This window comes from Gopherus evgoodei, chromosome 2 (genome assembly GCF_007399415.2).
Source record: "Gopherus evgoodei ecotype Sinaloan lineage chromosome 2, rGopEvg1_v1.p, whole genome shotgun sequence".
Taxonomy (NCBI): Eukaryota; Metazoa; Chordata; order Testudines; family Testudinidae; genus Gopherus; species Gopherus evgoodei.
Window position 1 is genome coordinate 38,405,506 of NC_044323.1, and position 16,211 is coordinate 38,421,716.

The following is a 16,211-nucleotide window of genomic DNA, read 5'->3' on the forward strand; positions in this document are numbered from 1 at the left end:
GACTGACTGTTACTCATATCTGTGAAGCTCTGAAATGACACATAATCTGGCCCTTGATTTGCAAGTATCTGCTTGTGTTAAATGTTCACCATTACATTTAAACATTCACTGGACTAAGGGAATGTAAAATATATATCACCCCTTTCCTTGGGCTGGGTCTAGTGGTGGGAGGCCTACAGGAGTTGGCCTGCACTAATGAAGAGTCTACATATCTGCAAGCAATCCCCACAGACATGGCCAACCATGCTTAGCCCTTGTCCATTTGGCATGTTTCCAAGCTCCCAACCTATCAACTAGCATAGCTGGCTCAAGTGCCATATTGTTGCTGGCTCCCCCACTGAGGCTGCAGACTACTTTCCTGTTGTCACTTTTAGCTGCCTAGAAAAATCACTAGGATTCACAAATGCCTATGTTTAGCCCCTAGGCTCTCTATACAATGATTAGGGGGAGAGAGGCACCTTAGAATGGGCTTTTCAAAAGCCAGCAGGCTAGGTGGCTCCTTGACTAAGCTAGTCAATGGGAGATGCCAAGCCAAGGGGCCTGTATTAATCCTCATAACTCCCTCTGCCTTGGATTCTCAGCTGCAACCCTTTCTAGGCATTCAGCACTTATGCCATTTTAGCAAGAAGCCAGGGAGGAGGGAAGAAGGACAAGCTGGTATACAGGAGACTCCCACCTGAACTGTAGAAGATCCTACTTCATATCCCTTCTCCCTCTGAGATGGAGGGAGGACCTGAACTGGGGGCTTCCCACATCCTGAGTACCCTAACCAGTGTGCTAAAAGTTACAAGAGAGATTCTTTTCCTCCTCCCTCTCTAGGCCATCTTGTGCATGCATGTCTAGAGGGGCTGACCCAGTAGGTGAGATCTAGGCATGCCTGCTGGATTGGACCCCGCAGTTTAGGTGGAGGAATGTCTGTATTTCCCAAGTATGTGCATTGCTTTAGGCTTGGGCTGCAGCACGCACACCCAGAAGAAGAAACATGTGCCTAGAGTATTTTACTGCAAAAATGGAGGCACTGAGCAAGTTTAGGCACTTACAGGGCTTAGGGGAAGCTGAAGCTGTAGTTTTGTGAATCCCATTGGGGCCTGAATCTGGGATTTAGGTGTTTAAGTTTACAGGTACCTAAACCCTTTCCATATGGCCTTTGAGGGTGGTTATAGCTACAATGGACAAATTAAAGCTGAAACAAGTGCCATTAACTTAGTTGGCAATTTGCCATCTGAGCAGTAGTGGGCTGCTATGGGAACATGGCACATAAAGTGGCCAAGCTCAACCACCTTTCCAGCCAGTTGCATGTAATTTCAAGAAGGTGGGACTGCTGTAGAGGAGCTGCCAGTGGTAAGGTGGTGATGGTGGAGCGTGTGTGTGGGAAAATAGCATGCCATGGGCTACCACACTCCTCTTTGTGCCTTCCCTGCATTTTATACTTCATTACCCCCTATATATGCCAGTGTAGGAGAGAATTTGTCACACGAATTAAACACCACACTAATAGAAAAATAAATGGTTCAGTTTTACTTTCAAGGATTAGAGCATAAAAGTTCCCCTCTGTACATATTTTAACCTCCCCCACTCCATTTTCACAGGTTATTTCATGGCAGGCAGCAATATGACCTTAGTACACTAGTTTATACTCTTTGGGGAAATTTGCACCACTGTGCATGTGTGGAATTTATGTCCCCCTGCAGATTTGCTTCCCTACAGGAAGAAAAAAAAAACTGACAGAAGCAAAGGGAAGCCACAAAACCAGTCATGCAACTCTCCCCAGAAGTAAGTTTTGGGTACACAACACAGATGGCAGAAAAATAAATCACTGTGGGGCAGGGGAAGACCCAGACTGGTGGCTCCTACCCTGCGCTGGGCTCACCTGTTAGTCCTGGCTGGGATGGAAAAGACAGGACTTCCTCTTCCCCTCCATGCCATCCAGGGTTATGTCAGACCCACCCCCAGATTGCAGAGCTTCCTACAGCCAGAGGAGAAAACTCTCCCCCCCGCCACTCATGCTTCCAGCACCCATCACTCCTCAGCTGCAGGGGGAGGGGTCATTGTACAAGGAGCTGTCCCCCCCATCTGCCCAACCCCCCCCTGCATCCAGACTCCCTCATACCCAGACTCTCCTGTCTAGCCTTCCCCCTGCCATCCCAAACAAGCCCCACTCTGCCTGCACCTGGACCACCCTGACAAGCCACCCTCACCCTACTGAGCCTCAACCAGCTGCACCTGGATCCCCACTCACTCAATGTCTGGACAGCCTCCCTGCCAAACTCTATACTCCACACACCCAGACCCACTCCCCACTGAGCCCCAAACTTCACCTGGACCCCCTGAAGAGTCTCATTACCATGGCACCCAGAACCCCTCAACAGCCCCTGTGCAACCAGATCCCCCCTCCTCCACACCTGGATCCCCCATTGAGCCACCCACACTCAGATTGCCCTACACAGAACTCTCTCAACCCACAGCTGGATCCCCCCCACACTAAGCCCCTTCCTCACTTGGCTCCTGCCTTGCTGAGCCTGCTTGCCCCACACCTGGTATGGAGGGCAGGGCCCTGGGATGTTTCTGGGACAGGCCTGGTCCTTGCGCTGTGTCAGGGTTGGGTGCAGCCTCACAGCTGAGGCCATGTCCTGAGAGTGATCTCCCACCTCTGTGCAGTCAGTGGCCTGTGCTCCCCACTGCCATGCTGGAACCTTTGACAAATAAGTCTGCAGAATTTTAAAATATTGTGCACAGAATGTTTAAATTTTTGGTGCAGAATGCTCTCGGGAATAACTGATGAATTATCTTTGTTAGTTTATTAGCATGCTTCCCTCTTGAAGAGAAGAAATAAGGCTCTCCTAGCTGACAAAGAAGCCAGAGTTTAAAAGATGCAATTTTGCATGTTGTTACATGCAGCCTCACCTTACATATACACCTTGAACTGAACTTGTTTGCACTAGTCAGGTGAACATGGTCCAAAGAGAAAGAGAGAGTGTGTGTATGTATATATATCTCTATGAGATTCTGAGTTTTTACACTAGCGTAAATCCTGAGTAATTCTAGTGAAGTGTTCAAATGATTACAATGTGGTTACTCTAGAACAGGGGTAGGCAACCTATGGCACGTGTGCCAAATACAGCACGCCAGCTGATTTTCAGTGGCACTCACACGGCCCAGGTCCTGGCCACCGGTCTGGGAGGCTCTGCATTTTAAATTTAATTTTAAATGAAGCTTCTTAAACATTTTAAACACCTTATATACAACAATAGTTTTAGTTATATATTAGAGACTTATAAAAAGACCTTCTAAAAACATTAAAATGTATTACTGGTACACAAAACCTTAGAGTGAATAAATGAAGACTCTGAACATACTTCTGAAAGGTTGCCGACCCCTGCACTAGAATTACACTAGCATAACTGAGACCAGAATCTGGCTCTTTGTTGAGGCAGAGTTTTGGATATCTGGATAGCTATGAGATAAGCACAGAAACTATAAGTCTGGCTGCAAACTAGGCCAAAGCTTTGCCTAAAGATTTGTGCTGCATGTTGCTTTTGTTGTCTGATATTCCTGTTCAGGTGTGTACATACATTAGACTAAGACAATGTCTCCAGGATATTGTCAGCTAACAGCTTCCCAGCAAACAACCCTCATTTATAATGTTCAGCAGCACTGAGTGTATGAATAGGAGCTTATACAGTGTATTTAGTCAAGGGCTGGTATTCAGTAGAGAAATACCCAACTGCAAAGATTTAACAATACTTATTTTCTTTCTGACACTGGTTTTAGATATATTTTTTAATATCAAAATTGTGGCAAGTGAAAATGAAAATGTGAATTCTCTTTGGCTCCAAGAGACTGTTTACAAGCAGCTTGCTGCAAAGTCCCAACCAAATTGATGGAAATAACAGTCTTGAATACAATAGTCTGCCTGCTGCTCCTCAGCTCTCAAGCACAAGGCAGTTTCAATTATATCTGCTAAATAGTATCTTTTGTTCCTGGTGCAATATAAGTAGTGAAAAAAAATTGAAGGTTGGAAAAGATGAATGGGAAAAAGTATTTTAAAAAGGAAGTGCAAGAGTCAGATTTTACATTTAGATCAGAAGATGATTAAGGCAAGAGTCCCACTGTGGTGTACAGATAACCTGGAGGAATGACCTCTCATTTCAGGTGTCAGGAAACAGCTGTTGAAAACAAATGATAGTCAAGAGTTCATTTAGTAGCTCCAATATAGTTGTTTACATCTATATGCCTCTTAAGGATAACTGATTAGTTTTATTATGTAATAAAGTGGTTGAGTTTGTTCAGTAAGAGGGACTGGGTAAAATTATGATTTGTTAATTGTAACATTTTCCCATCACTATAAGTTTTAATAGCACTGCAAAGTGTGCCAGCATGTTTGGAGAATGAAGGGCTACAACATACAACACTTCAGGATCTCCCAGTGTTAGCACAATTTTGGAATAAAAGTCAGGCTATGGCAGAATAAATGAGAATTCTACTACAAGGACTCACTCATGTAAGTTTTGAGCCTCTTGATAATGCTGAAGGCAATCAACTCTTGTGAACTTAATTGAAATCCCAGTGGGCGGATTGGCAGGGGCCCTGGAGGTTTTTCGCCTTCCCCTGCAGCGTGGGGCACGGGTCGCTTGCTGGTGGATTCTCTGCAGCTTGAGGTCTTCAAACCAATTTTGAGGATTTCAATAACTCGGTCCTGGGTTAGGGGTTGTTATAAAATTGGATAGGTGGGGTTCTGTGGCCTGCCTTGTGCAGGAGGTCAGACTAGATGATCATATTGGTCCCTTCTGACCTATGAGTCTATGAGCTCAGGAGTTGATGTTACTCAGCACCTTGCAGGATCAAGCCCCAATTCTCAATGCACTAGACTTGCCAGGGTAGTAAAGCAAATTACTTCCATATTTATTCTTTCAATACCTCGACATTGAATCAAGAGGAGAAAGCTGTTACCAGAACATTACAGTGTTCTATGGTAATGGTCCCAGAAAGTACTTTGTCCCTTTCCTGCAGGATATTTCTTTAAGGGCAAAATAAAAAAAAGTTTGTCAACTATATGAACCTATGGGACTCTCTGGAGGAAGATGTATTGCAAAGTTACTTGAACTATAGACATCTCAAAATCTTTTCCTTGCATCACATTATATTCAGAATTAGAAAGCAATTCACTATCACCCTCTAAAATCCCACTCATCATTCAGAATTCCACTAAGGTTAGGAGGCCATAATTCTTGGCTCTGGTGGGAAACAACCTATTCAGCAAGTAAGCTGGTTTGTTGGTGGATATTAGTCTCTGCTTCTATCAACCACCAACCTAAAAACATCAGGTAGCTTGTAGAGAAAAGTGAAGCAGAAGGACATTTGTGTAGGTATTGTGACAAAGCTCTGTCCTTATCACCACAGGTCCCACACTTTCTGGTGGATTTTGCTAGCCCCAGAGACTCATTGGGGCACTCCATATAGCTCTTCTCTCCCTAGAAGCAAGGGTCACAGCCTACTAAGCCATTTTGATCATAAACCAGCAAGGAAGGTGAAAAGCTACTTTCCCTTGCCCAGTCTCTATTGTCTCTCAGTCTCAGTGATTAATATCAGGAGAAGGAACCCAGGCCCACCCTCTGCTCCAGGCTCTAGCCCAATGACACTAACAGTATCAGCTATAGTAGAAGATCTTTTGGAAGCAGGACACATACAATTTCCTGGGCCACTTCCCCACCGCAGCCCCCACCTCCTCTATATCTAGTTCACCCTTACCCTAGGGTCTCCTTCCTTGTGCCTAGTATGGTTTGTACTACTCAGTTTCACTAACAGCACAGCTCCTAACACACACACCTGCTAACTGTGATGCTTTTAACTAGTTTCAGCTAGCCCCTGATTGGCTTCAGGTGTCCCAATTAACCTAGCTGTCTTCCCTGCCTTCTGGAAAGATCTTGATTGGCCCCAGGTGTCTTAACTGACCTAGAGTAGCTGCAATTTGCTTATCTTGGTAACAGGGGTTTGTTTAGCCTGTGGCTAATATATCTGTCTCCCACTACTTTACTATGGCCATCTGGCCTTGCTCCATCACATAATGGTTTTCAATGTTAATTTTTATGTCTTTGTGAAATCAAGTATACAACACAGTGTGTCAGACCTCTGACTTGCAAAGCTGATATTCAGACCCAAGACTAAGATATTTATTATAATCACTTTGCTATAGCCTGGTCTGCTTGTTTGGATGGTACATTAGCTCTACTACTTTTTATCTTTGGAACACTAAAATAACTATTTAAGTGCCCTTATGGTTCAAAATTACAGAAATGAGTAATCTTTTCTCAATAATAGCAGTAAAATTAGAACTCAAAACACCCAAGAAAATTGTTTGGATTAAGTGAAACTTCTTTTTAGTAATATACTGGAATTTCAATTGTTCAAATGTGCAATGAATTTGTAGTTACAGTTACCAGTCTATTTTTGTACCAAGAGAAATATCACATAGGTTTAAACTTTCATATCTGCATAGATGCTATTTTCACAGTAGTGCTATATTTAGAACAATTATTTTTAATTGAGGAATTATTTCATATTCATTCAAATTACCAGTGCAGTATCCTAATCACATACTTTCCACTAGATTTTAGAAACAAAATAATCAGACAAAGGAAAAAATTACACACAGTATCAATTCTATTGTACGTCTACTTTGAAGAAATTGTACAGGTTCTCCATGTTTTCTGTTGCTTTGCCATAAAGAGCATTGGCAAAGGAAGGGGCACTTGTATCTTTACTGAAAGCATGCTGGAAGAAAGACATAAAAATGTTATTTCAGCAGTAAGTGCTGTATGGAAATAGGCACAAGAATGGCAGTAGATATTAGGATATCCAAATAACATTTGCCCCAGAGACCATTCTTACGTTCAAACTAAGCTAAGAATCCCAAACATTTTGGCCCAGATTCTCAGCTAGTGTAAATGAGCATTCTTCTTTTGAAGTAACTACTTGCTGGGTGGCCTTGGGCTAGTCAGTTCATCTCTCTATATCTCTGTTTCCCACCTGTGTGTGTCTTGTCTGTGTAGACTATAAGCATTTTTGAGCAGGAGTTATCTTACTATGTGATTGTACAGTCCCTAGCACAATGGGGCCCCAGTTCTGATTTGGGTCTCTAGGTGTTACTGTAATAAAAATGAATAATGATGATGATGATCTAGCCCACTGAGTACATTTTTGCTGCCTCGTCATTATAGGAGTGCTTTGGTTAAGTAACTGATTGCTCATCCCTGGAGTGATGTTTAAAGCACTATATACATTGACTTATGGACAAGGATATAAAGTTACTCTCCAGGGAAGGTCTTTTGTCATCCCTGACCATTTCTAGAGCAACTGCCTTACTGATAAGGGTTAAACTGCTGCATGACTGTGAAATGCCATGCTACATTAAGCAACTGAATGACGTTCATAGCAGTAGCTGCGGCAGTACCTGGGTTGCATTGCTGCTAAAAGTTGTGGATGGTGGAATATCTATGAATTTCAGTAAGTTCCCAGCCCTTTCTTTAATATTACATTGATGGCGCCTCCTAATACTGCTATATATAATAAGGAAAGATGAAATCCTATTTAACAGATTATCTAAGACTCTTCCAAGAGATTATTATAAGCAAGCAATGGAATGGCTAGTAGCACTTAGAATTTTCATTTGTAAAACTCACAGAGAAGCTAAAGCCTCAATTTAAGGTTGGTACCTCTCAGTACAATTTGGTAGCATAATTATTTGTCTTGAAATTTTCTTAATTATGAGATGAACACAGTACACCCAGAAGAGCAGTCTGTTTGCATTTACTGTATTTGGTATAATGAAATGTTTCAAATTGAGTAGATGTCTTAGTCCTTTTAGAGAGGAAACCCTAATAATAAGGAGATTTGAAAAACATTTAATTTAGGATTTGCAACTTAATTCAGAATTTCAAATTAAACTCCATACAAAGTTGTTTCAATCAATAATTTAGTTAAAAACAAACACTTTGTAGTAAAGTCATCTTCATACTTAGTACTGTGCTTAAATATGCTTATCTATGGAATCTTTTCTGCAATATTTAGCAAATACATGCAGAAACAAGGCAAAGTAGAGAAGTAGTTTGTCAATAATGCAATAATTTGAGAGAGGTTTGAAATACCCATCATAGGAATGAACATGGCATTTTGAAAAGAAAATTATTGATACATACCTCCTGCTGCATTTGCCATGGGGAAACACTGATTTGAACAACACGTGAAGCTATACACTCAGGAATCTACAAAAGAGATATATTAGCTTCAGAGCCACTGTATTCAAGAGTAAGTGACATTAAAGAGATATACACCAAAAATATTGCCATCAAATGATACAATTGAGAGAAAAAATTGAAGATAAACAACAAATTACATAATTATATGGGCAAAAATTTGGCAATGGTAGATCTAGGTTGAGACTGTCAGGAAGGTCAATTAAACTGAGTTTGTTAGGTACTTAATTGTTTTCATCTGAAGATTAGTGAGACTTTTACTGTTTGACTATATTTTCAGATTGGAGATATGAGTCACTCAAACGTAATGTTCTTTAAGCTCTGGGAAAATAGCGTAACCTTTGTTTTGCCTCTTGCAGAAAAAATTATAGAAAGCACACATCATTCCATTCTTAAAGAAAAGAAAAGAGAAAATCCAGTGGAGCACCGAATTTCAATCACAGTGCCAGGGATCTTTCATCCAGTATGAAAACATCTCTTCTGACACCACACTTCTGTTTTTCAACTTGCTATTAAATGAAGCCTGTCAAGAATCTATTTTAACTAAAATAGAAGTGTCCTAGTAAAATGGACATGATCATAAAGGGAATGTTTCCAACATGGTCTTACAAATCCAAACCTGCAAGTGAATGAATCTGATCTAATGTTTCCAAAATCAGATGTGAGGAACTTTTTACAGAAAGTAAATGGCATGTCATCATTAATCCTGTTTAATACTCTGGTGGAATCTGATATTACTTACTGAAGAAAGGATCAGAGACATTTTATTTGCCATAGCAAAACCAGCCTAATTCTTATAGCTCTGATAAGAGTAGTCTCAAAATGAGGTAGGGAAGATGCTTTAAGATTTAATTTGCACCTTTTATTTCCAAGGCATATGGATAATGTTCTTCATATGAATTATTTTTAAATTAAAAAATAAACCATAATACCACAGCTATGTAACTGAGATGCATTCAGTTAATGGGGTTGAACTATCTAACCTAAGGCAGAATTTTTGGCCCACTATATAATTTGATGCTTGAATCTTTTCTTCCTGAATCTTTACAACTGTATGAAGCTGTTAGATGTATAATTTAATTAGCAATGTTTTATAAGTAGAGTAAACTCAGTTATGTTCAGCAAATGAGATTAGATAAAGCAGTCCCAATAATGATATATTCTGCAGTCTTTTTGTCTACTATAATATTTTATAGCAATGCACATTGCAATGTGTTTAAAAGACTAGAGTGTATATCATAGTTTTCACTAAATCCAGTGGTGTTGTGTATGTAGCTAAGTGCTGTAGTTTAGCTAGCCCTCTATGCCTTTAAAATGCTCTTTATTTTCAGAAGCATGAGGAGAGAGGGAGGCCCAGTGAATGGGCATTTGATCTAAATATCTGACTAAATACTCTAACCAAAACAGGTGTTGTTCAGATTCATCAGCCAAAGAATATTAGCTGCAACCACAAAGACATTCCTAACACTATATTGCCTTCAAATGGGTCTATTAGTATGCTGAAAATACAGTGCAGCAGAAATTGTACCTTGACTGCCAGTGGCAACGTAGTAGTTTTGTAAGACTTATTTTCTTTATTTAAAAACATTCATTTGTTTCCCTGGGCAGCATGTTTGAACAACACTGTAGTTTTGTACTTTCTACTTTTGTAAGTGTACAACTGGCTATTGCTACTTACCTTTACTTCCCCAGGTGAGCTATGATCGTCGTACAATGGGTTAGTGAATGCAGTATTATGTATTTCCTCCAGGTTCCTTAAAAAGACATACTCTCAAATAATAAAACTGGTTAAAGCTGAGCCAAAAAAAATAAAGGGCAAAATTCTTTACTGATATAACTCCACTGAAGTCAATGGAATTACACAGGAGATTAATTTGGTCTGATGCGTTTTGTTCTGGGTCTGTAAACTAGCAGTTGTTGAAAAGACAGTAAAAATAGAATTGTTTAACTTGCTTCTGCTAAAAATGAATTTACTGTTGCATATCCAAGGACTTATACAGCATGATTTACAAAGTGTAGTGTAAGGATATTTGGATCTATACAATAGGTAAAACTGGGCCAAACAGGTAAGTTATGGACTCAGGTCTTGTCTATATTATCGGGGTAAATTGACCTAAGTTACGGTACTCCAGCTAAGTGAATAATGTAGCTGGAGTTGATGTAGCTTAGGTTGACTTACTGTGGTGTCTACACTATGCTGTGTCAACGGAAGACCTCTCCCACTGACTTATTTTACTTCTCTCGTTCCAGTGGAGTACCAGAGTTGACCAGAGAGCGCTCTGCCGTTGATTTAGCTGGTCTTCACTAGACCCATTAAATCGACCACCGCTGCATCGATTGCAGCAGCATTAATCCCAGGTAAGTGTAGATATGGCGTTTAAAAGCTTAGACTTTAATGGCACAAGCAGGCCTGGCCCAAAGACATCACAGTAAGGAAGAGAGTGGCATGTGGTCTTAGACCTGAATGCTATATAAAACAGATTATTTTAATGGAGGAGAGCCTGATGTACTTTTATTAGGATTCTGTTTCAAGAATAAGGGGCTAACTTGCAAGAAGACACACAGTCATGAATGGTTGAAAGAGACAGAGGGAATTTTTGGGAGTGGAGACATAACAGAGTTATGGGCAGAGGAAGACAGGAAGGGGTATAAAGGAAATATGGGCAGGAGTAAAGTTCTAGTTGCACTGAAAGAACCTGCTCTTGCAAATTGCCCTCACTCCCTTTACTCTCTGACTTCTAGTTGGAATTATATGCCTTGCCTTTCAGCAGGACATGACTAGCCAAGCAGGCACCTGCAGCTCGCTCACTCTTGGTAAGTCCCAATTAGTAATCAATCTTTTATCCATAAACAAGCAGATTTTCAACTTCCTAATCAAACTGCTTATGATTTTTTTGAGGTATGGTGAAAACAGATTGGAGTACTGTTGCCAGACATTCAAACAACAAAGCTAGTAGGCAGGGTAAGTAAATATCACAAGAACATAACACTGCACGTGCTTTATTAAAAGTGCTATATTGGGAGCAGTATGTGGGATGAAATCACTTTCTTTATATCATTATTTTACTGCTAAAACTCTAGTGATACACTAATGAATACTGACAGGAACATAAATTGCTCATGAGTAATTACGTATGACCAGATTTTTAAAGGGATTTAGGTGCCTAACTCCCATTGATTTAAAAACAAATCTTGCCCATAGTCTTAGCTGGCAACTTGTAATATTGAAATGAATGGATTTTTAAAATCACCTTCCCAGTAAACAACCTGTAGTTATACTTAAAACCCATCAGCTTATTTTGAGATTACTTAAAAGTGGACAGAGTGGATTTTCATTTGTAAAACCTGTCACCTGTGTGCGCAGGTGCTTGAATCCATCAACTGTATTACAAGATGCTTGCTTGCATAAAGTTGTGTTGGCAAAAATGGATGCCAAACTGATTTTACTTTGCAAATTTGGACCCATATCCCTGAATGTGAACATGTTGTATTATGCCTTTGGCTAATTAGAAATATAAAGATTGTCATGCTAGAACAGATAGCAGTTTGTTCACTCCAGCATCCTATTACTAATGTGGATGCTGCAGAGAGAGGCATAGAACTGCAGTATTACACAGAACATGAAAATTCTTCCTGATGCCAGCTGGTCATCAGTTTACACCCTAATATTAAACTTCTTGAGCAGTCAATTTTACTAAATATATAGCAGTGACTTGAGTTAATCTCATGCCTGCAATACTTGCTGTTACTTGACATCACTCGCACTGGAAACGATAGCTCATGACTGTAGCCATGAGCTCTACGTCCATCACAAGGTCTCACAATGGGAATTAAGTTACTTATCTTGTGTCAGCCCTCACCAGTAAAGGTTAAACCAACTTATAACTCACAAATATCATAGTCCAAAACAATCAGTCCATAGGTCAAGCTTATAAAACGCAGCCAGGTAGAATACTTTGCATGTGAAAAGTCAATAAATCTCAGATTAACAAAACTGGAAAAAGAAGGGATCAATTAGGGGAAAAAATGCCAAGTGGTTGGATTTTTAGGATAAACAAACTAAACCAAATGTATGGGTAAAACAGCTCAGATAGAATTGAGTTTTCTAGCATAGCCAGAGCAACCACAAAAAGGAAAGGAAAGAATTAATCATCTTGTGTTGCAGACCAGATCACATGGGTGATGCTTTTGCTAAACTAATTTCCATGATGGAGCAGCAGCTGTTGCTTTTGTACAGATTCCACTCACCACAAATAGCATCGCACACTTATCAGAGATAGGAGAAAGTTGCATTGATCACAGTAACACTTGTCAGTGTTTAAAGAGATTGTTGAGTTGCATAATACTTTTTTAATGGAAAAATCAATGTATTTGGATTTAATTGGTTTTGATGTGACAATTCAGAATTCTGTAACTTAATCTTGACTGCAAAACCAAACATTGTCAGTTTTCTTATAACATAGACTGCACAGACTGTTGTGTTCTGGCTAAGAGTGTGCCCTCAATTGAATTTTACCACACTCATAACAAAATAGCTAAAGGACGGACAAGTCAATTCTAATTACACTACTCTCTTGAACACATACTTTATAGATGCTTCAGACTGCAAATATAACAAAAGGTCTTCATTCCTAAAATATTTACAAAGCTTTTTACACACAATTTAGGCTTGAAAATATAGTGTAGTCATTCCATTCTGCAGAGGAAATGTATGTCAGGGTGCAATCTGGGTAGACTCAAAAGACAGTTTTGGTGACTGGTTTAGAATTACTGTACTTCTGGGTTTCTTGCTTGATTAGGCTGCTAATATACTGTCTTGGCTGCCTAGTTCTGTACTTCATTTTCTTCTCAGTTATTTTTTGTATTTTTAAAGGCTTTTGCATCTCTCATCTTGGTCATGCTCAACTCTAAGACTGAGTGATCTCCTGGTTTTCTCTCCTCCAGTTACCTTCTATTCCCTATCCTAAGTGTAATAGCCATCAGAAATATAATTTCTGAAAAAAGGCAAGAATAAACCAAGATCTGCTTACTATGGCATAGAATGTCCTCTCCAGGAAAATTCAGTGGTGGTGGAAATAGTTCCTATACAAACAAAGGTGGCATTTGGAGTGCTTTCATAGGCTGATAAAACAGCTTAGAAAGAGCTACATGCCTGTTCATTCCCAGTCTTGTGCTTTGACCAGAAGACCATACCTCCTCTCTCCTCCTGTCCAAAAGAACAGCCTCCGTCTCCTGCCACTATCTCCTCTAACCGATTTCCCCAGAATTTCTGAGTCTGTTTACTCTCTGATCCCTGCCTACTAGTGATGCTGCTGACAAATTCCAGGAGGTTTGGAGCTCTGTGCTCACTGGGACTGACAGGAACAACATCTCCCAAGGTACGCTAACACTGTCTCTGGTGGACCAGGCAAAGGGTGGATAATAAAAAGAATCAGAAGACCTAGGGACACTGGCAGTGCAGTAGACCGCACAAATAAACACAGCTGAGCAGCTTGAAAAAGGATTTTCTAGTAATTGTTTAACATTTATCCCAGAAGGGAAAAAAAATCAAGCTTGGGTTGACAACTGCAATGAACTGGAAGGTATCTTAGTGCCTTGCTTCCATTCAGTCAGGAAGGGCATCTGCCACGGAGAAAGGATCATGGCTGGCAGCCTTGCACTGAGCCTGAGCACCTCACCTCTGGATCACAAGCAGGAATGTGGGAACCTGTCAGGTTTCTTCTAGGTTTGGGGTTTCTCTCTCTACAAAAGTTGCCCAAAACCCTAACTGAGAGCCTTGTAGTCATTGCCATATTGGAATATCATTGTGGCAGTGATATACACAGCTGTCAAGCCATGAGGTTGGCTGCTTTTGTCCATTAGGAGAAGAAAGAAAGATACAGTTTAATCCAACAGGTCTCATCATGTGAGTCATAACCCTTAATCCAGCAGCTGTCTAAGGGTAATAGGCCTGCTTCTGTTCCCTGTAGCTGCTTTTCTGATTAACAAGATATGCTGCATTAGTTATGGTGGAATGTTGATTAGTGGGGTCTCCTCAACAATAGCCTCAGTTCATAGGTTTGCACTGTTTAGCAGTGATGTTGGGAAAGAGGGACAGCCGTGAAGAGAAAAAGGTCTGCAGTAAAGTAGGAGCATGAAGGAGATGGGGTGGCTTTTGAAGATGAAGCCTGCAGAAGAGAACCTGAGAAGAGAGTCTGACAATACAAAAATGATGTGGACAAGGCAGAAAAGCAATAGAAGTTGACAATAAAGAGAGATCCTGGTAGCTAGTTGTGTGCTGGGGGGGGGGGGAAGGAACTGGCATTAAAGAGGATGAAAATCGGGGGGGAGATGGGCAGAGAGAAAGAAAGATTAGGAGAATTGACACCATAGAGAGGACAGACAACTAGCAGTAGAAAGAAAGAGAGAGAGAGAACAAGAAATCCAGAAAATGCAAAAAGAGAGAGAGAAGGAAAGACTAGACTGTAGGAATGGAAAGAAGGGTTGAGAGAAGAGGAACAGAAAAGTCAGAGAGTGTTGCTAAGGTAAACCCAAGAGACCTGTCAGTGATCTGTGAGTCTGAGGGGTATTTTTCAAAGATTATGAGAAAATGAACCACTGGTTAAAGAGAACCTATGTAGCAGCATTATAGAAACAGCACTTCTTTATTCCAGCCATTCTTGCAATGTTTTTCCTTTCTCCTTTGATAATTATGGTGGAGTCATTTTATATTTTGGCATGTTAGCAGAGAGACTGCTTTTATTTGCACAGCCAACAGCACACGAGGCACATGATAGATAGGGCCCCAGCTCTGATGACCTCACAATCTATATGAGGGCTTGTCTACATCAGAAAGTTGCAGCGCTGGTGAGGGAGTTACAGCGCTGCAACTTTGAAGGTGTACACATCTGCAGGGCACCACCAGCGCTGCAACTCCCTGTTTGCAGCGCTGGCCGTACTCCCGTTTTGTCTCGGGTGTAGAGGATCCAGCGCTGGTGATCCAGCGCTGGTAATCCAATGTAAACACTTACCAGCGCTTTTCTTGACCTCCGTGGAAGGAGGAAGCCTCTGGTAATCAAGCTGGTCTCCTTCCCCAGCTTGCTCTCGCGTTCCCGGAACCCCGAGCAAGCAGGTCTCCTTCCCTGCGGTTTGCAGGGGGGTTCGGGAACGCGAGAGCAAACCGGGAAAGGAGACCAGCTTCGCCGCGGTTTGCTCTCCCGTTCCCCGAGCAAGCAGGTCTCCTTCCCTGCGGTTTGCAGGGTGGCTCCGGGAACGCGAGAGCAAACCGCGGCGAAGGGGGTCTCCTTTCCCGGTTTGCTCTCTAGTTCCCGGAGCCCCGAGCAAGCAGGTCTCCTTCCCTGCGGTTTGCTGGGTGGCTCCGGGAACGTGAGAGCAAACCGGGAAAGGAGACCAGCTGCGCGCGGTTTGCTCTCCCGTTCCCCGAGCAAGCAGGTCTCCTTCCCTGCGGCTTGCAGGGGCTCCGGGAACGCGAGAGCAAACCGCGGTGAAGCGGGTCTCCTTTCCCGGTTTGCTCTCTCGTTCCCGGAACCCCGAGCAAGCAGGTCTCCTTCCCTGCGGTTTGCAGGGGCTCCGGGAACGCGAGAGCAAACCGCAGCGAAGCGGGTCTCCTTTCCCGGTTTGCTCTCTAGTTCCCGGAGCCCCGAGCAAGCAGGTCTCCTTCCCTGCGGTTTGCAGGGGGTTCGGGAACGCGAGAGCAAACCGCGGCGAAGCGGGTCTCCTTTCCCGGTTTGCTCTCTCGTTCCCGGAACCCCGAGCAAGCAGGTCTCCTTCCCTGCGGTTTGCAGGGGGTTCGGGAACGCGAGAGCAAACCGCGGCGAAGCTGGTCTCCTTTCCCGGTTTGCTCTCTCGTTCCCCGAACCCCGAGCAAGCTGGTCTCCTTCCGTGCGGTTTGCAGAGGGGTTCGGGGAACGCGAGAGCAAACCGCGGCGAAGCTGGTCTCCTTTCCCGGTTTGCTCTCCC

The 16,211-nt window shown here is 42.1% G+C and overlaps 1 protein-coding gene across 1 annotated transcript in view; it reads right to left on the minus strand.

Annotated features, from left to right (window-relative positions):
- Window positions 1-6,660: 6,660 nt before the first annotated feature.
- The window catches only part of MALRD1 (MAM and LDL receptor class A domain containing 1), a 438,556-nt gene continuing 429,005 nt past the window's right edge, over window positions 6,661-16,211 (minus strand). The window contains 3 exon segments of the mRNA XM_030549280.1: window positions 6,661-6,771; window positions 8,196-8,261; window positions 9,931-10,006. Of these exon segments, the coding sequence (XP_030405140.1) occupies window positions 6,661-6,771; window positions 8,196-8,261; window positions 9,931-10,006 (253 nt within the window).